At 24.8% G+C, this 20,937-nt stretch overlaps 2 protein-coding genes across 3 annotated transcripts in view; both read left to right on the forward strand.

Annotated features, from left to right (window-relative positions):
• Positions 1-11,225, forward strand: part of LOC101238684 (golgin subfamily A member 1) — a 52,429-nt gene extending 41,204 nt beyond the window's left edge. The window contains exons 16-30 of the mRNA XM_065790507.1: positions 1,016-1,111; positions 1,270-1,317; positions 1,404-1,499; positions 1,808-1,897; positions 3,573-3,641; positions 3,770-3,829; positions 4,801-4,838; positions 5,126-5,198; positions 5,276-5,339; positions 9,808-9,878; positions 10,231-10,359; positions 10,575-10,645; positions 10,790-10,838; positions 10,930-11,016; positions 11,102-11,225. Coding sequence (XP_065646579.1) covers positions 1,016-1,111; positions 1,270-1,317; positions 1,404-1,499; positions 1,808-1,897; positions 3,573-3,641; positions 3,770-3,829; positions 4,801-4,838; positions 5,126-5,198; positions 5,276-5,339; positions 9,808-9,878; positions 10,231-10,359; positions 10,575-10,645; positions 10,790-10,838; positions 10,930-11,016; positions 11,102-11,119 — 1,059 coding nt within the window. The 3' untranslated portion in view covers positions 11,120-11,225. The remainder of the gene's footprint in view (positions 1-1,015; positions 1,112-1,269; positions 1,318-1,403; positions 1,500-1,807; positions 1,898-3,572; positions 3,642-3,769; positions 3,830-4,800; positions 4,839-5,125; positions 5,199-5,275; positions 5,340-9,807; positions 9,879-10,230; positions 10,360-10,574; positions 10,646-10,789; positions 10,839-10,929; positions 11,017-11,101) is intronic.
• Positions 11,226-11,820: 595 nt separating this feature from the next.
• LOC100201145 (uncharacterized) lies at positions 11,821-20,642 on the forward strand. Of its 2 annotated transcripts, none has more exons than XM_065790509.1 (14): positions 11,821-11,979; positions 12,480-12,587; positions 12,828-12,937; positions 13,019-13,106; positions 13,575-13,636; positions 15,316-15,420; positions 15,545-15,695; positions 15,817-15,956; positions 16,086-16,181; positions 16,606-16,762; positions 16,899-17,144; positions 17,320-17,415; positions 18,915-19,013; positions 20,287-20,642. In XM_065790509.1, the coding sequence occupies exons 1-14, from the start codon at positions 11,875-11,877 to the stop codon at positions 20,410-20,412; spliced, it is 1,689 nt and encodes a 562-aa protein (XP_065646581.1). In that variant the 5' UTR covers positions 11,821-11,874; the 3' UTR covers positions 20,413-20,642. The 2 variants fall into 2 exon arrangements, with proteins under 2 accessions (XP_065646581.1, XP_065646580.1); XM_065790508.1 differs by having other exon boundaries at positions 11,822-11,979; positions 15,817-15,952; positions 16,082-16,181.
• The last annotated feature ends 295 nt before the right edge of the window (positions 20,643-20,937 follow it).

Below are 20,937 nucleotides of genomic sequence, written 5' to 3' on the forward strand. Positions count from 1 at the left end.
TTAAGATGATTTTTTTTTAAAGAAAAGAATCTTCCATCTGGGTTTTTTTGCTACAAACATTTATATTTTATGATACCACAAAATTTATCATTTTAATTTTTGTTTTTTTTCGTAATTCACAGACCTGATTATTTAACAGAAAATGTTGTAGTCAACAAAATATCTTACAGATGCTATAATACTTTAAAATTGCCTTAACTACACTGAGTAGTTTGACTGTCAATTTTATAAGGAAAAAATAGTGTGAAGAGTATTATGTTCAATACTCATGTGTTATTTACCTTTAAATGGATCTTAGAGTGCCAAGAAAAAATCTGTTCATATCTTAAATAAACCTTCGATAATAAGTTTGGAGTTATTAAACTTACCAAAACAAATTATTTATCAAGATATTAACAAAGAAAATATTTTTAAATTACTACTTTTATTATTTATTTATTTTTTTTACCAACATAAATATGTAACATTAACACATATAGAGCATATGTATATTTTTAACCTAATCCCAAAAAATTTTTTTTGGTTTTTAGATTTTATTAGTGCAGCTTGGTTTTAATTTTTATTTATAAAAATACAGTAACCAGGGCTGTGAAGTCAGAGTCCCAACATTTTTAGCGGAGTCGGAGTTGCTAAACAAAATCGTGACTCCGACTCCAATAGTAAAACTTCTCGGTATTGTGCGTGCATGTACAAAATATTCAATTAACCTTATATTCATATTAAACCCTCAAAGACCTTTTCATAAATTTGGCAAAAAAAAAATTTTAATTATTGCAGAATATTTTTTAAAGAATTCAAAGAATTTTTCAAAAATTTTGCTTTGGAGTCGCACTCTGAAAGTTTCAACGATTAGAGTTGTTACTTTTTTTTTTACGACTCCACGCCCCTGATGATAACTATTTGAATCTGATTATTTATTTGAATCTGTGTTTCTATGTACTTTTATACTTTTATTTAGTATTATGTAGTTATTTTTCTAAATGATAATTTTGTGGATTTTTATAAATTTGTACAGAATAAACTGCTTGATACCAGATTCAAAGAAACAGTTGATCGTCTTGAAAAAGATAGAAGTGATTTAGAAGAAAAACTTAGAGAGTTTCATTCTGATGTGAATTTTTTTCATTTTAAGTTTTGTTAATTTTGTTTATTTTTAATTAAATTTTTCATCTGTTAATTATATGTACTATAATTGATACATAAGTATTAGACTTTAGTCATTGTTTTTGTACTTTAATTTATTTATTTATTTTTTTTACATAATAACAGGCACGCAAAAATTCATTTAGGCAAGAGCATACAATGAAACGAAAAATGGTATTTACTTGAATTAAAAGAAAATATAGCATTAAGTAAAAGCAGTTTTTTTTTATACTATTATATTTTATTGTTATAAATTATAGGAGCAATTAGAAACTAAAGTTGAAGAGCAAGACCGAAAACTATGCCAATATCAAGAGCAGTTAAAAGAATATCAGAAAGAGAAAGATGCTTTACAAGTGGGTTAATATTATGGGGTTTTTTTCAATTTAAAGTTTAATAACCATTGCTCCACACTTGTGTGGTTTGGACAGGTTTCTATGTTGTCGTTTTTTTAATTTAAATATGATGTTGTGAAAGAATTTTTTATTTTAATGCCACCACTAGGAGAATTACTATCCTTGGTTTAAAAACTTTTTACATATAGTGGTTTTTACAGCAAAATTTCTTAAGTTTTCTTTGAAATAACCATGAATAATGTAGTTTTTCTTGTTTTATTATATTGCTTAACAACATTAAAAAAATTCATCAGTTTTTTTTACTTTAGGTAGAAATTTCAATTAAAGAAAATGAATACAAAAAGCTTTCTGCTTGTCTAGAAGATGCACTAGAGCGCACAAATGAGTTAAAAAATGAAGTGAGATACTTAAAACTACTTTTTTTTTTTTTTTTTATTGATAGCGTTATATAGATCATCAAAAAATTGTTGTTTTTATGAAAAAACTGTTTACAGATGTAAGTAAAAAATTAAAGAAAATGAATAAAAAAAGCTTTCTGCTTAATTGATAATTGTTTATCTTTGTAAACAATTATCAATTAAGCATCTATATAGCACTTTATTCAGACATGGCTGAATAAAATACAAGTTAAAGATCTTATAAGATGAAATGTTTATGCTATAGTTTCATATTTTTGAATTGATCTTACAAAATGTAGTGTTGCTATAGTCTTACAAAGTAGTAGGCTATGATCTTACAAAAAGTAGTGTTGCTATGATCTTACAATGTAGTGTTGCTATGACCTTACAATATGGTGTTGTTTTGATCTTACAAGGTAGTGTTGCTATGCACATACAATTTACTGTTTATGTTATGTTACATAGATTGTATAAATAAACAATGCACACACATACAGTAACTATAATACTTGTATATGACATGTGGTTTCTATATGTTGTGTTGCATAGAACAAAAGAAAAGAAAAAATTTAAATTATTTTGTGAAACCTTCTTATCATTCAAGACGCCTTCTATCTGAATTGATCTACATTTTTATTGTAATCAATGATTGTAATCATGATGAGCTATCAATGATTTTTATAGCCATCAATGATTATTCTTAGCAATATTCTAAAATAAAGTTTTCTATTTTAAACCACAGCTCTGATTGTATTAATATTGTTTCATAATATTGTTATTACTGTAAAAAAGATATTTATGCATTTTTGTTTTATTTACATAATAAAGGCATTTATTAATTTTTTTATTAGCAAATTATGCTAATTAGGGTATGTCATACTTATAAAATTAAAACTTTTAGAAAATAATTATGTTATGATTTTTTCTTTTGGGGGAGGGGGTTAAAATTGCATTATTAGTAAAAATGAAGAAAAAAAAAAAAACTGTAAGAAATTAAATCTTCAAAATACATAATTGTTAAAACAATTTGAAATCAGGCTACATAGTTTTATAAACTAAATAAATTTATTACTGGCAACATGAAAAAATAGTTTATACAGAACAATAAAATCTTGTAAATAAGTCATTACAAAAATTAGTTTTTAAAATTGACTTTATTATGTTTAGAAAAAACTCATGATTGACAAAATTTCACTAAACTAAGTAAACAATTTTTTTCAAGTCTTTCTTGAATTTAAGATTTCAAATAACATATTTTTGCTCTAATAAAATCATTTCTGAAAACTGTGTTTTAAATATAACATACTGGGAAGTAAGGCACTTATAAGGTACTCCATAAATGTTTTTTGTTTTTTTTAATATTATTATTTACCCCAGGCTTTTTTTGTTTCATTCTAGCCTCTTAACTTTAACTTAGAGTAAGTTTTTATTTGTGTTTTAAGAAAACATTTTTTCCAGAATTAAACATTAAGCATCTCCAAATTCTCATTTTGTATTTTTCTCAATGTCTTTTTTAATTAAAAAAAGCAATTCCCAAGTTTTGATTATGCTTAATCATAATCATTCACTTTTAATTAATTTTTTTGCTTTTAAATGATTTGAAACTAAATGTAATTAATGACTTTGTTAACTTGATAAAATATTTATTAAATGATCAAACAAATATTTTTTTTAGATAGCAAGTTTAGAGCAATCACTCAAAGAAAAAGATAGTATAATAATGTATATAAAAGAATCTGGTGAGGTAAATTATTTATTTTTTTGTTTTACTGTTCTTTTTTTAATTTTTTTTTTTTTGTTGTTGTTGTTGTTGTTATTAATTTAAATGTTATTATGATAGTAATAGTTATTATTATTATTGTTTTTCTATAGTGTTCACCAATAAACAACTCAATGGATTCACTGTTACGAGAGGAATTAACTTCACTCAGGGTAGCTCTTTTAATTCTTTTTAAAGAAATTAAAGAAATGCACAAGTTTTTTTTGAATTTTTTCGTTTTTACTTGTACTTTTTTTTTTTTTTTTTTTTTTTTTTTTCCACTTGTAATTGTTTTGAAAACTGCTTTTGAAATTACAGTTGACTCTTGATACATCAAACTCTCAGTTCATTTAATCTTATTAACAGCCCTGATACATAGATGCACAATTTTGTGACGATAATAATCTTTAAAGATTCATATATTTGCCTAGATTCATTTGGTGAAGGACAGATGTGGTGTCGGGGTAAAGAAATATTAGGTTGATGTTGCTTATTTCTTCAATGTTTGAATAGACAAGGCAGTTATTCACTAGGAGTGCTTCTTTTACTGCCCTGAGCATGAAAGAGTCCAGCTCCATAACCCATTCTGTAAAATGTTCTGATCATTTAACGTTCTAGCTGATTCTGATATATGCGAGGGAGATTTTTGAAATGCTTTAAATATTGTGGGATTTTATATTTCCCAATAACAAACATGGATAACTTTTCTCCCATTGCACTTCCTGTTGCCATGACTGCTAGTCTAATATTACTACTTTTTTTTTTCCCTTGGATTATTTCTCTGCGAATATTTCTCTTGTAACAAATAGAACATTTTTGGTAGGCACTGGTAAAATAGTTTAACCTCATTAGCATTGGAAATGTTTTCAAGTTTGTAATTTGAAAGTAATGCTGAAAATGTCATTTAAGCAAATACTTTTACAGTAATCTCTTTTGTCCTAAAGAATTGTAAATACACCATTATTAACCTAGCGCACATTTCATTTGTATTTTGATAAACCTGACTGCATTTAGTTTTAATTATGACATTAGTCTAATTTTAATAGTAGCATATTTTTAAGTATAATTTTTTCAATTCATAAAATAACTCATATTTTTGGAAAGAAAAAGACAGGTATAAATTATGGTTTAAATTTATTTTTAGACAACATTTAATGAACGTGAACAGGCATTAATAGAGAGGTAGGATAATTACAATACATGTTAAGATAATTTTTAAAGTAACTTTTAAAAATATCATAAATTCATGATTTGTGAGTATATTACCATTGTTGCATTTAGATTTAGCATTTGTTGCATTCATTCAATTTATTTATTAATTTATCATTATTATTTTTATTTTATTTATTCTTCATTGATTAGCATATTCGTTGATACAAAATAAAGTGGATAGAGCAGTTTCAATTAGTTCTTTTTTTGTAGAGAAACAAATTTCAATTTGTTTTTATATATATTTTTTTTTTCTTTAGAGATGAAGAAATTGAAGAATTAAGAACTGTTCTTGAAGCTAGAGATAATGAACTAGCCACTGTATCACAGCAGGTTGTTTGTTTTTTTTTTATATAAAATAAGATTTTATTATTTTTTTAAAATGCAACTAATTTTTTTTTTCTCTTCAGCTACGAGATTTTCAAGAAAATAATAAACATTCACGTACAAGACTTAATGGAACTTCTGATAAAGGTTTGTTAAAATATTACTAATACAATTCAACTTATTGTTGTCAACTTGTTTATAAATATACAATCTACTGCAGCATATTCTGCACATTTTAATTTTTAAAATGTGCATTCAATCCAGACAAAAATTTTGCCATTACATATTTTCTTTATAAGTAGATACTGTCTGCTTAAATACAATACTTAGGTCATTCTAAGATATGTAAGAATACCTTCAATTTCCAAATATTTAACCAATGCTATTGTTGATTTCTAAAGTTTTTAATTACTTAATTTTGAAAACATTGATGAAAAAATAAAAATGATAAAAAATTTGTATTATGAGTATGTCTTGAGAGAAAGAGACCTTTTAAATAATTTTTCAATAACCATCAATGCAATGACATCGCAAATGGTGGAAGTGTTTATTTGACGGTGAAAAGGAAAAAAAGAGAAATGGAAAAGCAAAGGAATCTATTTCAAAGAATAAAAAAAATTAGTTGAAAATTAAGTAAAATAAAGAAATTATTGAAAGGTATAAACAAACTAAAAGATTGAAGACAAAATAGAACAAGAAAATGAATGAAAGAACAAATAGATTTAATAAAACAAAAACAAAAAAATCACTTAAAAGCAAAGCGCCAAGTTAAAAGTAAAAAAAGCCGAAAAATGTTCGAAATAATAATAAAAAGAACTAATTAAAACGTAAAAATAAAACGCTACCAATTTTTCTACACATTTTTTTTTTTCATCAATAATAACAAAAGATTATTTTATTTTATTTTGTAGAAGTTTTACATTTTCATTTTGTAATCTTTGCTTTCATATTGTAGTTTTTGTGTTTGCCTTTTCGTTTGCGTGAAGTTTGTTTTATTTGTGTTTTGTTAATTATTTTTATTTTTGTTTGCTGTTCATATTTTTTGTCTTATTATTCAATTTATTATAGGTTTATCGTTATAATTATTTTAAATTAATTCAGTTTATGCATGCTTTTATTTATTATCATTGCTGTTGATTTTTTTTGTTTGTTTGTTTTAATGTCACTCCAATGGCTAGTTTTTAACTATATGAGTGAGACCTAACCTATCTTTGTAAAATTATTTTACTAACTTGTAGTTTTTTAATTTTTGGTTGAATAAATGTATAAAAAATAATAATAATCCGTATAAATTTCCAGAATTTACGTACAATGTTACTATGGTAATGTCATTATGTTATCAATTTGTTAATTATATATTTTTTCAAATAATTTACTCAAGTTAAGAGTTAAGAAACAAAAAAATATAGAGCAAGAAAATGGTTGGCAGAAGACTTGAATAACTATAAATTATCTTAGTCAGGAAAAGATGAAGATGGGAAAAAAAAATTAAATAAATAGAGTTTTTGTAGAGCATAAAGACACAGTAAAAGGATGGGACTTCGCTAAGTGACAAGCTATGCAAGATTGTAATTTTATTGATGGAACAAGAAATGGTAGCTTGTTTGAGCAGCAACCGTAGTAGTAGAAAAGAAAAGGAAATGCAATCTTGCGATGATGGGACAGACAATCTCTTACGATGATGGGACAGACAATCTCTTACGATGATGGGACAGACAATCTTAAAATTGGTAGCTAGAATAGGTCCAACAACATTTTCAATATACTTTTGGAGTTTGTCTCGAAGGGATAGAGTATTAAATATGATACCAAATTTCATAAAATTGTAAAGTAGTTGTTTGTAGAGATATAGGATTAAATCGAATGTAAGGAAACAACAAGAACAATAAAAAAAGTGAACCATAGCTTACTTTGCAATGAATTGTACATATGGTTTGCATGAGAGGTTCGTAGTAATTGACTTTGTGAAAATGTAAATTAGTTGACTCATTAAGGGTGTTATGGATTTTCACAAGGGTGTTGTCATTCATAAATATAGAAATATCAACAATATTACGATAATTGATAGCAGTAAAAAACTGAGGTTAAAATTCATAGGCCACTGCAAGACCCAAGTTATCACAGAAAAGAGGTTTGTTCTATGTGATCAAAAAGTGATTACTTCTTGTCAAGACTGGATTATATAGTTAAGTTATCAGCAAGATGTAAGGTTATTATGAAGATCATTAAAATTGATGAGAAACAGTTGAGGGCAAAGGATGTAATCTTGAGGTACCCCAGAAGTTGGAAATAATGGAGAGTATTGTCCATCAATGAATATTTTAACACTGGTTAAAAAATAATGGTTCAACAGTTTTAGTAAAAATTGCCCAGATATTGTATAAGGTGAGCTTAGGGAGAACGTCTACATGAAAAACTTTAGCCCTTGTCTTACTGCCTCCATCTAATACATAACAGAACTCTTTTGTTATAACAAGTCATAAGTCAACTGTAGATTGAGATGATCAAAATCTGTATTGAATGTCAGAGAGTTTTCAGAATCAAGATGATATTTTTTAAGTTAGTAAACTAAAGATATGAAAACTTTGATAATAATAGAGAGAATTAGAGAAATAGAGAGTTTTTAGAAAATTGGAACCACAGTTGCTATTTGAAAAACAAGATTAACTTAAGCACTTATCAAAGACTTTGATTGCTTGCAATAATAAAGTGATGTTTGTTCTCTAGAAAGTTTCAATGTGTTCATAGTATGTTTTAAACTAGGGCCTTCTAGCCAAGGTAAAAAAATTGGCTCCAGGCTCCAGCTCAATTAAAATATTTAGCTCTAGAGTGGCTTCTAAATAAATAAATCAAAATAATAAAATATTTTATAAAATTTGGTGGTTATATCAAGATTGCTTGATATAAACTCAAGTGCAGAAAATAGCCTCTACATTTGCTTGTGAGAAAACCATAGAAGTGACTACTCTGTATCCTTTTTGAGTATTCCTCAATGCCCTCAAAAGCTGATTTCACTTTTAAATGTTTCTCTTCTTCTGGTCATGACAATTGTCCATTAAATTTGTATTAAAAATGTTTTTATTTAAAAAATTAATTTTGGTCACTCTAAGTTCCCCCTAAGCTCACTTCATACAACATCTGGGTAAGTTATATCAACAGTTTGAAATAACAAGTCTTAAAATTGTTTTGATAACATATTAATTTTAGATGCTTAATTTTTTTTTGTACATTTATAACTAAGTAGTATTTTTTTTTTTTTTTTTTTTTTTTTTTTATTGTTCTCATGTATTTACATTATCACTTACATTTTAATTTAAAGAATTTTTTTTCATATGAAAAATAACTTCATAGTACTTGGGAATCCCTTTAACAAAAAATACTCATACTTAAATCTTCCAAATTATTAAAAAGAGGAGCTAGCTTGGAGCCTCAGGGCCAGCTCCACCTAGAAATACTCCAGCTCCAGCTTTGGCTTAGCTCCTAGTAAAAACACCAACTCCAGAGCAGCTCCAAAACTTTGTTTCAAACCACCTAAAGGAGAATAAGGAAAAACTAAGCACAACCTAGGTTCAAAAACAAATTACAATTCAAGATCATTTGGAAAATGAGTCGCTAAGTTAAATATTTGAGTAAGAGATTAAAAGTTGCAAAAGTTACTGCAGTTTTCAAAAGACTGTGTCAGAGGATTTAAACCTGATTTAACGCAAGTAGTTGAATTGATATGTAAATAATATTAAGATCCAAAGAAGAATTAGCTGAATTCAAGTTAGTCTCACAAAGAGACTACAAATTTTTATAGAAGATTGATTAAAATAATTTGGTGGTGGTGATGGTTTTTATGTTTATTATTTTAAGGCACTTTAGTCATGTTTTATGCTATTAGAGAACTTGACTTGATTATAGATAATGCATGGCAGCCCAAACCATGCATTGTCTAATAATTATAATTAACATGTTGTTTCAAAGGGTTCTTTATGTGGCTATGACAATCCATACCTAAAAAAAACATTAGGGACATCAATGTACAACATGGCACTTTTAATACTCTGATATTTAACAGGTTTGGATGAAATCAGCCTTTGACAGCAGCTACTACAGCGTTCAGGAAGCCTTATTACTAGCCTCAGAACTAAACAAAAGATAAGATTGTTAGGTATATCAAAGTGTACCACAAAAAAAGGAGTAATAATCTAGTTTTCTGGATTATAGTGACCTCTGTAGCTGTCTTCTATACTGTAATGATTTTAGGCTGGAGAATTTTATTATTTTTTTAATGTTATACTTAAAAATAGTTTAATATTTTTGATTTAGTATTTTAGGTTAGTAATATATTTTTATGTTATGTGTAAAGAACTTATAATTTTAAATACTTTTGTTCCTGCCTATACTCTATGGGTGTTATGCCCGCTTGATTACACCTTTTTAAATCTCAGGTTCGTGAAGTAAGAGTTTTAATGTTCAAAACTAAAAATAATTGAAATAAAAGCAAGCTAGAGGCAAAGAGGTATTTTTTTATCAAGGTGGCAGCAATAAGGAAAAAAGCACATATATAATAGAAAAACATATTGCATGTATACATGTGTAATAATTTTATGCATACATAAATTGTTTTCAGATTTGCAGAAAACTGTTGTACGTTTAACTGCACGCATTCAAGAATTAGAAAAACTTAAGATCGAAAACATGGTAACTTTTTTTAACATTCAATTTAGATTTTTTTTTTTAATTTAATCAAGACTTCATTTATTACTTGAAATTTGAAATTACTCTAAAGTGAATTAAATAACTATGTTTGATTATAATGTTGTAAATTAATATAATAATTTTTTATGTGTTTTTGTAATGTGAAATATGGGTTGTTGTAAATAAAATAAAATTACAATAAATTATAATAATTTTAAAAATTTCCCTTTTCTACTGTATTGACTCTAGGAGATTAAGTTAATAAAATAATAAAAAAAGAAGTTTTTATTATCTATTTTTTATTTATTTTTTTTAATGTAATATTTTTATTTATTTTTTTATTTTATTTTTTTAGAGTTCTCAATACGAGATTGAGAACAGATCATTAAAAGCAGAACTAGATGAAGCTCAACAAAAAATACGCACCCTTCAACAAACTATTTTTGATCTCAAAAAATATGTTAAAAAAGAAAATTCAGCTTGTGTATAAGTTATTTCTTTCTTTTCCAAAATTCTCTTCAAATTCTCCAAAATGAATTTTGACAAAACAAAGCTTTAAACATTTAATTAAAGTTTAACTTTTTTTTTTTTTTACTTTTTTTTTTATTATTATTTCTTATGTAGATATACAAATTATTATAAATAGTAATTATGTATAGTATTTGTTTTGATATTTATATTTTCTTAAATTCAAAATAGAAACAAACTTCAGAGGATTCAAGCATATCATCTGATAAAAACTCAAATGATTTTCTAGAAGTAAACTTCAAGTATCTTTTTATGTCAACTAAAGTTGAAACATATTTTTTGGAGTATTTTTTGTTTTATATCATTGTTGATATTTGAAGCATTTTTTGTTTTTTATATCATTGTTTTATTATCATTGTTTACTTTTTTAACCTTGACTACTAAAGATATTTAAAGCATGTTGTATTGAAATATATGTGCAGTACTAATGAACAGGTGTTTATAGTTATTAAATTTTTTCAATTAACAATGTTCAAATTTAAAAAATTATTTTTCAATAATTAAATAATATTTTTTTACCTTGTAGTCACGGCAACTTGTTAGTGTCATAGGTCATTTGTTGCATTTTAGTGCGCGTGAAACTGCTATAGTTAAGGACTGCTTTGAATGGAAGGTAATTTTGTTGTTGATTTTTTTTTAGCTGTCTTTAGAAAATTTGTCTTTTTTTGATTTTATTTTTTGTTTCTTTTTTTATTTAGCTTCCATTAGAAAAATAGTTTCAATATTCGTGTCTTGCAATTTTTATGATATATTTTAATTGTAAATAAATTAGTCAATTTTATATTATAATTACATATTTATTCAATAATATTTATTTTTAAATAGAAAAACATTTAATGGATTTTAGAAGAATTCATATAGAAAAAAGATACATATAAAACGATATATATATATATATTATTTAGCAGAACATATTTATTAAAGGAAAAATTGTACAAAATTAAAAATGCATTTTGGTATTTAGTAGAATATATTTATCAAAATAAAGTTTATACAAAACTAAAGTGTTTTTTATTTGTTCAATATGTGCTAATTGTTTTTAAAAACTAGTATTCTATATAAACATGAAATATGTGTTATATATCAATATGGCATAAACTTTTAAAGATGTTTAAAAAATTGTTTTTAATTGTGACATTTTTCAATTTGGAAGTGTTATAAATATATTTATTTTCATGATCAACACTTAACAGACAAGAAATAAAATCAAGTTTTTAATCTATGATTTATAATATTGTCTATTTAGAATTTTTCTTACTTTTATATAAATTTATGATTTTTGATTCTTTGATTTTCATTTTTGCTACTTTGAGCTTCAAATCTTTAACAGTTTCTAAAAAATTATTTAAAGAAATTATGTGAGAATTGTCATTTTTGGTAAAATTTTAGTGTGTAACTTTTGTTTTTTTATTTTTTATTTTTTTCATTAGTTTTATGGAAGTTTAAAATTTGTTTTATTTATGACAAGAAAATGGTAAAAAGAAATACAATAAGTAACAGTGAACAAAAAAAAGATTTTGTTATAGACAAAGAAAAATCAAATAAGTACAAACGAAAAGAGAAAAACAAGCTTAAGGTAAATATAATATTAATGTAAGCTTTCATTATTTTAATAGATTATTCTTGAAAATTTATTTACAATTAAAAATCTTTTTATTTGTTTAGTATGTGTTAATGTTATTTAGTGAAATTAGATAACTTTTTAACTAGTATCAACTCTATGTATTATATATCCAGATATATGACAGATTTTTCAATTTAGAAATATTAATATTTTTGTTTTTATGATCTACAGCAGGCAAAAAATAAAATTGATTTATGATTTGTAATCATTCCTACTTTGTTAAATTTCGATTTTAATTTACAACTTTCTCTACTTTTATATAAATTTATTTGATTTGATTTGATTTTTGCTGCTTTGAGCTTTAAACCTTCAACAGTTTCTGAAAAGTGATTGAATAACTTAAAAAAATTGTGTGGGATTGATCATTTTTGGTAAAATATTAGTGTAAACTTTGTTTTTTATATATTTTCTCAGTAGATTTAAGGAACATTAATTTGTTTTATTTTGATTAGAAAATGGTAAAAAGAAATACAATAAGTAACAGTAAACCAAAAGAAAATTTTGTTATTGACGATGAAAAATCAATCAAATACAAACGAGGAAACAAAGTCAAACTTATGGTAACAACTATATGTAATATTAATATAATAAATAAAATAATAGTATATTAATTCAATAAGCTTTCTATATTGAATAGTTTATGTTTTACATAGTATGTTTTATGTTTAATATTTGCTTATATATTATATGTTTAATGCATAAATCTTATGTATTATATATTTATATTACATTTATATATTTTTTATTTTATAAACCCCATATTAAATTTAATCAAATATTTAAAAACTATAAACTTTAAGTTAACAAAAGATAGACGTTTGAAAAGCAACTTAAAAATGCTTGAGAAGAAAAATGAAGAAGCTATCAAGCAAGCAACGCGATCTGAAATTTTACAAGTTGAAGAAACTGGGTAAGTGAAATAAATAAAATGGTAATTAAAAATTGTAACTGAAAATTTAAACTTTTTTGTTTGTTTTTTTTTATGGTAAAGATATTTGGAGGCTGATGATAACGAGAATACATATGAATATCAACAGTCTGAAATAGCAGACTCAGTAGATATATCAAGTGCTCAAAAGGTATGTTTGAAGTGTTTTTTCTATGTGTTCTGCCATTTCACAACAGTGATTGCTTAGCCCTTAGTATATAAAAATATAAATGCTAATATATATAAATAGCAAATAATAAAATAATATAAATCTGTTTTGAATTTTTTTTTTTTTTTTTCCTTAAGAAACTTAATTTTTTTTACCTAAGAAACCAAGTAAATAAATTGGGCATAAAAGCATTACCACATTGTTATTATAATTATTATAGTTTTTGTTGCAGTTTTATGGTTTACATTGTTTTGAAATAGTTGTTAGTATATGGTGAATTGAATTGGCCGAAATAAAATAACACGATTTTAATGAAAAAAAATTTTGTTAAGATTCTATATTTTTCTTATTTTTGTTGAAATTTTGTTATTTTGATTTTATTTTTTTACTTTTTATTTGTGTGACTTTAATTGATTTTTTATTTTTATTTTCATTGATTTTTTTATTTAGTATTTTAATCTAAATCTTGAACAGTTTGGACCTTACAAAATCAATTATACAAAGAATGGAAAGTAAGATTCTATATGTTTAAAACTTTAAAAAAAGAAAAAGAAATAATATAAACAAACTGCATCTTATTTCTTATTATATTTCTTGAGGGTAAAAGTGTAACTCATGGACTAATTGAGAAAATTACAATAAATCGTCAAAGGAAGTCTAATAATTAGTCATAATTTTAAAGACCAGTTATTTAAGTTACTCTAAGTTACACATAAACAGTACTTCTAAACAACATCAACTTAAAATTTGTTTAAAGGGAACCTCAAGTGCTAAAACAAGTTATTTTCATAAAGAGAATGTTAAAAAAATTATTGGGGCCAGATTTTTTGAAAAAAACAAAATAATATACATATACCAAGAAAAACTGTTTATTATTTTATTTATTTTTTTGAAAAAAAAAAAAAAACCTAGAAAAACTTTGCAGTTTTGGTCAAAGCTTGCATTCTCCATTTTAATCATAATTTTAAGTCTTTAAAATATATAGACTTTTTAATGCAATCTGCAGACTTAATAATTTATTTAAGTGTGTGTTTAATTCTAAAAAGTTTTAGTAGATCACTACAAGATTTTTTTGTTTTTAGAAAAATCAAAATATTATTTTTCTTCATACAATCAGCAAATCACTTTTATTTGTATTATCTCAATCTCAAAATATATTTGGAAAAAACTTTAAATTGGTACCTTTGCTTTTTAGCAAAGATAGTAATTAATAAAACCTCTTTTGAAAAAGAAAAAAAAAAACCTGTATGAATAAAAGTAGCTGACAATGGTATCAGCTGACAATGGCTATGAAATGGCTGACAATCAGCTATGAAAATTTGAATTTTGATATTGCTAAAGAGTCGAAATGAAATCTTTTGAATATTGGCACTTTACAACAGTGTAAATGTGGATACTTTAAAATTGTGGCACTTGAATAAGAATGTCTATGTTGCCTTGAAATAATGGCAAAATCCTCACAAGTATTATAAAATATCTAACCTTTTTTTTAAATATAAACAAATGGGTTAGTAAATAATTGTATTAACAACAACCACCAGTTTGTTTTCTTTTCCTTCTAATTGACAATTACAAATTTTCCAATAAAGAAATTTAATAATAAAATTGACTAAATAATTCTATAGACTTTGGAATCTTTAGCCATAAATATTAAATATAAAAATATATTATTAAATTATTAATTAAATATAAATATTTATAAATTTAAAAAAATAATAATAATAAGTAGTATTTTGTTGACAAAATAAATTTATTTTAAATTTTTTATTAAATATATTATAATTAAATATTTTGAGAGTGCTGCTAATTATACTTTTTAATAGTACAAAACAATTTTTTTAACAGAATCTTGATAATAAATAAATTAATAGTTCGTTGTTGTTGTTGTTGCTGAGGATGATAAAGATAATCATTTAATAATATTAAAAATAACACATTCAATTTATAGCAATAAACAAGTTTAAAATATAAAAACTTTTATATTTTTGATGCAAAAATTAGAAAATAAAATAACTAAATATATTATTAAGTAATTTATAAAGAAGAAAAAAAATATATAAAAAATTTCTGATTGCTTAAGGATCCCTTTGAAAAAATTAATTTTTTTTTATATTTGTTTTTTTTTTTTTGTTTGTTTGTTTTTTTTAAACTGTAGAGAATTTGTTTGTTTTTTTTTTTACTTTGTTTTTAGGTTTCTTCTAATAGGAGGGCAAAAGGGTCATTTATCTTCAATAGAATGGCAAAATAAAAACTTGGCATGTGAGGTTCATGCTGGCGAGGTTGTTCGTGATGTGAAGTAAATACTTTTGATGGTTTTTTAGACTTGAACTTTTTTTGTTTGCTAGTATTATTTACCTTTATGGTTGTTTATTGTTGCTATTGTGATATTGTAATGGTTACTATGATATCTTTGTTATAAGGTGGTTGCATCAGGAAACCTTTTTTGCTGCAGCACAAAAAAAATATGTTTTTATTTATGACAATCAAGGCACCGAAATACACAGATTAAAGCAACATCGTGAAGTTAATAGACTTGAATACCTTCCATATCATTTCTTGTTAGCTACAGTTGTATGTATTTTATTCTCACTTTAATTTCTCAAACTTATTTTTTAACTTTTTTTTTTAACTTTTTTAAGTTATTACATTTTAAAAAAAAATGATAAGCTAACTAGTAGTTTTATATGTTTAGGGTAATTGTGGTTTTTTAAAATATCAAGATACATCAACTGGTAAACTTGTATCTGAGTTGCGCACTAAACTTGGTCGATGTGATTGCATGGCACAAAACCCTTATAATGCCATTATTAACCTTGGTCATTATAACGGTTGGTAATAATATTTTTAGTTAATGAAATAGATTAAAATATATATTACGTTTCTCATATTTCACCTTTTTTCTATTATAATTTTATTTATCTATCTATTAACAGGTTTTTTGTTTGAATTTTTGTAAGGCAGCGTCACAATGTGGTCTCCAACTGTAAAAGAGCCTCTAGTGAAGATGCTATGCCATCGTGGACCTGTTTTATCCATAGCAGTGGAAAAGAAAGGAGTGTTAGTGTTTAAAGATATTTAAAAATAAATTATTTAACTTGTATTATATATAATTTTTATAATTAAATAAAGTTTTTATTTAAATTTATTTAGTGTTAATTCTGTTATTATATTTATTACAAATAAAGTTTAAATTTGTTCAAGTTCAATCTTTTATATAAGTTTTATCTGCTAAATTATTTTTTGCTATTTTTATCTGCTAAATGAATAAATTTAACAACTATTCTAATTAAATCTAAATAAAAAAATTTAATAAGAAAAAAGTTTCTAAAAAAATCTACATAAAAAATTTAAATGAGAATAATATTGTTAAGTAAATAATATTTTTAAATAAATAAAAAATAGTAAATGTTTATTTAGTTAAATAATTAATGATTATGAACAAATTGTATTATGATTGTATATGAAAAGATTAAACATTTAGATATATGGCAACATCTGGTTTAGATGGTTTGATCAAAGTTTGGGACATAAGGAATTATAAATCTGTATATAAATACAGACTTCGTGGAAAACCTGCTCAAAGTCTTGCCATCAGCCAAAAGGGAATGTTGGCTGTTGCTTTTGGTTCAAAAATTCATGTATTTTATTTTTATTCAATTTCATTATTTTTGTTTTATACTATTGGTTGGTCTGCTTTTTTATCAAGTTGTGAATTTTATGTTGCAAATCTAGTTTGTCATTAAGTTTTAAAGTCTTGTTTTAAATTATTGCTAGGTATTTCGAAACGCTTTAATGGAAATGCAACATACTCCATATTTAACTCACATGTTACCTGGTGCTGATGCTACAAGTGTTCAGTTCTGTCCGTATGAGGATGTTCTAGGCATTGGTCACATGAAAGGGTTTACAAGTCTTATTATACCCGGCAGTGGTGAAGCAAATTTCGATGCAATGGAAGCCAATCCATTTGAAACTAAGGCACAAAGAAGGGAACACGAAGTTAAAATGCTTTTAGAAAAGGTACTTACTATTTTGCTTTTTTTTAATTGTTTTTTGTAAATATTATTTATATAAATTTGTGAAGCAATTATATATTTGGTACTATTAATAAAGCTCTATTATTGAGGATGATCTTTGGATAATTGTATTTAAATAAAACCAAAAATAATATTGTTTTAAATGTATATGTATATAGATACAACCAGAGATGATATCGCTGAATCCATCTGATATATTAAGAATTGACACAGCAGATGCACAAACTAAAAAATTAGAGAATGATGAGGCAAAGGTATTTTGTTCAATTTTTTTTTTTAAATACAGTTTGTGTCAAGTTAAAAATAAATTTAAAGCTGTCTGGTTTTAAAATTTTAGATTCTTATTTTTTACATCAAAAAGTTGAGAAATAAAATTAAAAGTGCATTATAATTATGATTGAAAAGCAAAATATTGAAAATACTATATTCAAGTTTTTAAAGCAAAAACTTTATAGTTTATTGTTCAAAAAATTTTAAAGCTAACTTTAAAAATTATAGTTTTTAAATCTTTGAAGTGAGTTATTAAAAAAAAATTTGATAGGGATGAGATGGGATACAAAAACTTATGTGGGGAGATACAAATACAATAAAAAATTTTATTTTGGCTCTGCATTTTTACTCTAAAGCAATTTTCTGCTATTTACACTCTATGTACCAAACTTGTTAGCTAACTGAACTTCTTCTGTAAGTTTTAAACATGGTTTGTTCAAAGATGCTTAAGAAAGTTATCTATAGAATATCTATAGTATATATAATAGTTATTTATATTAAATGTATATAATAAATATATATATGTATAAATATATAAAAACAGACACTTGTTAAAGCTCTACTTTTTTTAAACAAATTCACTTGCAACAAGACTGCAACGCTTTGCAACAAGACTGCAATGCTTTACAACAAGTCTACAAGACAAGAAAAAATTCTTTGAAGAATATCTTGAAAAGGATATTGCTATTGAACCAGGCAAACTGCAAAGGGATGGTATTTATGCCGGTGGATCTGCAAGATGTAACACCTATTGGCAATTATTCAGCAAAATAACAGCAGAAAAAATTTTTTAGAACAGTATTTTTTTATTAAAAAATGTTCAAAGCATTACATTTGTAAGCTCTAATTCTGTCACATTACTAGAATGCACATTTGGGAAGAAAAAAGAAAAATTATTAGATGTTTGCTTTTGAAGGTTAATTGCTACATACACATAATCCCTGATCGAAATCTAATGTTAAAATTAGTTAGAAAGGCACTATATGATTTAGAGGTATTTTTGGATTGTGAAAATACACTAAATCCAAGTAAAGGGTGAATTGAAATTTGCAAACAAATTTTCAGTAAAGTGCATCTTATTCCAATGCCACAAAATGAAAGTTTGTTGCACATAATTTGAGTAGTTTAATTACAGATGTAATTGACTTATAAAATTATAAAAAGAACCTCTAAATTGCATCTGTTATACAAAGTTGCATCTAAATTGCATCTGTTATACAAAGTTGCGTAAATGGTGAAGATTTGCCTAAATTTCAACTAAATTATTGTAAGCTTTAATACTCGTTACCACAAAATATTTTACATTCATTACACATTTTTTACCACGAAATTCACTTTATTTCCTTATATTTGTTTTGTTAATAATAATTGTGTATAAAGGTATTTGAACTTGTTATTTTGTTTTGTTTGTATTGTTAATTAACTTTTATTACGGAAAGGTAAAAATGAAATAATATCAGTATTTAATATATTGAATTGTTAGGTTGTTGAAACATTTGAACCTAAGTTCAAGTTGAAAGGGAGAAGCTCCACTTCAAAAGTTGTTCAGCGAAAAAAAGGAGTTAGTGAAGTTTCAAAGCGGGTATGGTATTTTATATACAAAATATTATCTTTATTTTTTTTTAAATAACAAAGGTTTTACATTGGAGATGTATAAATTAAATTAATTAAAGTATAAATTAAAGAAAGGATAAAAATAATATAAATAATAACATTAACTAATTTAAAATTCATTTTATTTCTACAAGGTATTATTTTAGATTTTGCTGCATAAATATAAATAATGGCATTTTTTCAAGATTTTTAAAATTAAATTAAAAAAAAAACTTTTGTTATATTTTTGTAAAAATGATTATTAATTTTGAAACTTTGATATCGTTTCGCTTCATTTGAGAACCAACATGTCATACTTTTGAAAAAAAAATTTGTGGAGAATTAGTGAAGCCACGACCTTTTTTACTATTCGATATTCGGCCGAACGTAATAAAAGTATTAAGTATTTTTGTTTGATTTTTTTTGTATTCGTTTAATTTCTTTTCTTACAAAACAGAGATAAATCATCACGTGTGCTACTAGATACCGGTGGTTTATCGGTGTCAAGCAGCTTTTACCTGAGAAGTATTAATCTTTCACTGAGAAAGATTGTGATGTGTGTCGCGCATCATAATCTTTCTCAGAGCATCAAACAAAGTTTTTTTGTTTTGTTCGTTTTGTCTAAATCCTAGAAAAATTAGTTTTATGTATTGGGAAAGTAAGTATACTTTTATACATAAATATGTGGCCATTGGTCAGTTTATGATAAGCTTCTGCAAAATGTCATATTTGCACTTATCATAAATTGACCAATGACCACAAATATAGACAAAACAGTTTGTTGTAACAGTCTACAAATAATGTGTGCTGTAACATAACCTAGTCACAAATGAAATATAAACGCCCATAGCATAGTTAATATATGCACTTCAATAAAGCAGGTCGAAACCTTCAAAAGAACTGTCACCGAATATTCTGTAGCCTAATATTTGGTACCTCGGCCAAGCACCTAGTAGAATATTTGGTATTCGGCAAAACCATTAATGATAGCATCTCCATTGGTGTTATTAGCGACCTGCTAAATATTTAAAGGTCTTGTGCAACCCCTCAAAAAAAAATTATACAAAAATTTTTAAAACCAGTTTAATTAAAACATTACATTAATTATATATATATATATATATATATATATATATATATATATATATATATATATATATATATATATATATATATATATATATATATATAACGTAAAAAAGGGGGAAAACTTTTAAAATTTATATTTATTAAGTGATTTTTTTTACTTTTTTTTTTTTTAGGACCAACTTAAACAAAAAATGCTTGACAACAAAAGAAAAGAGCGCCAAAACATTGAAAGCAAGTCAGATAAATCTCCTGAAAATGTTAGCGCGTTAGATAGGTTTATCAAAAAACCGAGTGTTTAAATATTCGGTTCTAGCTACTGTTAACGAACTTTATCAAAGTTAGGCCAATTTTAAATCGAAGTTGATTTTAACACATGTGCACGTTCAAAACATATATATCAACTTCCTGATTCGAGACACTTCGCAGATATCAATATACTAAAAGACTGCAAATGGAACAAAATATTTAAAACATTTTACATATAAATTACATATTTTGGTGGAATTAAATTGAAAATCGATTTTTCTAACTTTGTTTAATTTTGATATTATACAATAACATTTTGTTTAATTTTTTAAGGTTCTAACTAATACTAATAATATGAAATCCGCCATATCTCAGTCCTTTTATTGATTCTTTGACTTGGTTTACAGTTATATATTATAAACAATAATTTGTGCTAATGAATCAGACTGAATCCAAGTGAGGATGCCAAGGTTGTCCGTGGGTTAAGCACCAAACTATTAACTACGTTATTATAACACCAACAGCACTTACATAAAAATTAAAAAGAATTTAACATATTAAAATGTATTAAATATTAG

This window comes from Hydra vulgaris, chromosome 02, assembly GCF_038396675.1.
Source record: "Hydra vulgaris chromosome 02, alternate assembly HydraT2T_AEP".
Lineage (NCBI taxonomy): Eukaryota > Metazoa > Cnidaria > Hydrozoa > Anthoathecata > Hydridae > Hydra > Hydra vulgaris.

What these genes read in the sequence shown, in the direction of transcription:
- LOC100201145 (XM_065790509.1), top strand. Translation starts at nt 11,875, where the DNA reads ATGGTAAAAAGAAATACAATAAGTAACAGTGAACAAAAAAAAGATTTT. An exon ending in AAGAGAAAAACAAGCTTAAG is followed by an intron (nt 11,980 to 12,479) that starts GTAAATATAATA and finishes TATTTTGATTAG; the next exon opens with AAAATGGTAAAAAGAAATAC. An exon ending in GCAGTGGAAAAGAAAGGAGT is followed by an intron (nt 16,182 to 16,605) that starts GTTAGTGTTTAA and finishes TTAAACATTTAG; the next exon opens with ATATATGGCAACATCTGGTT.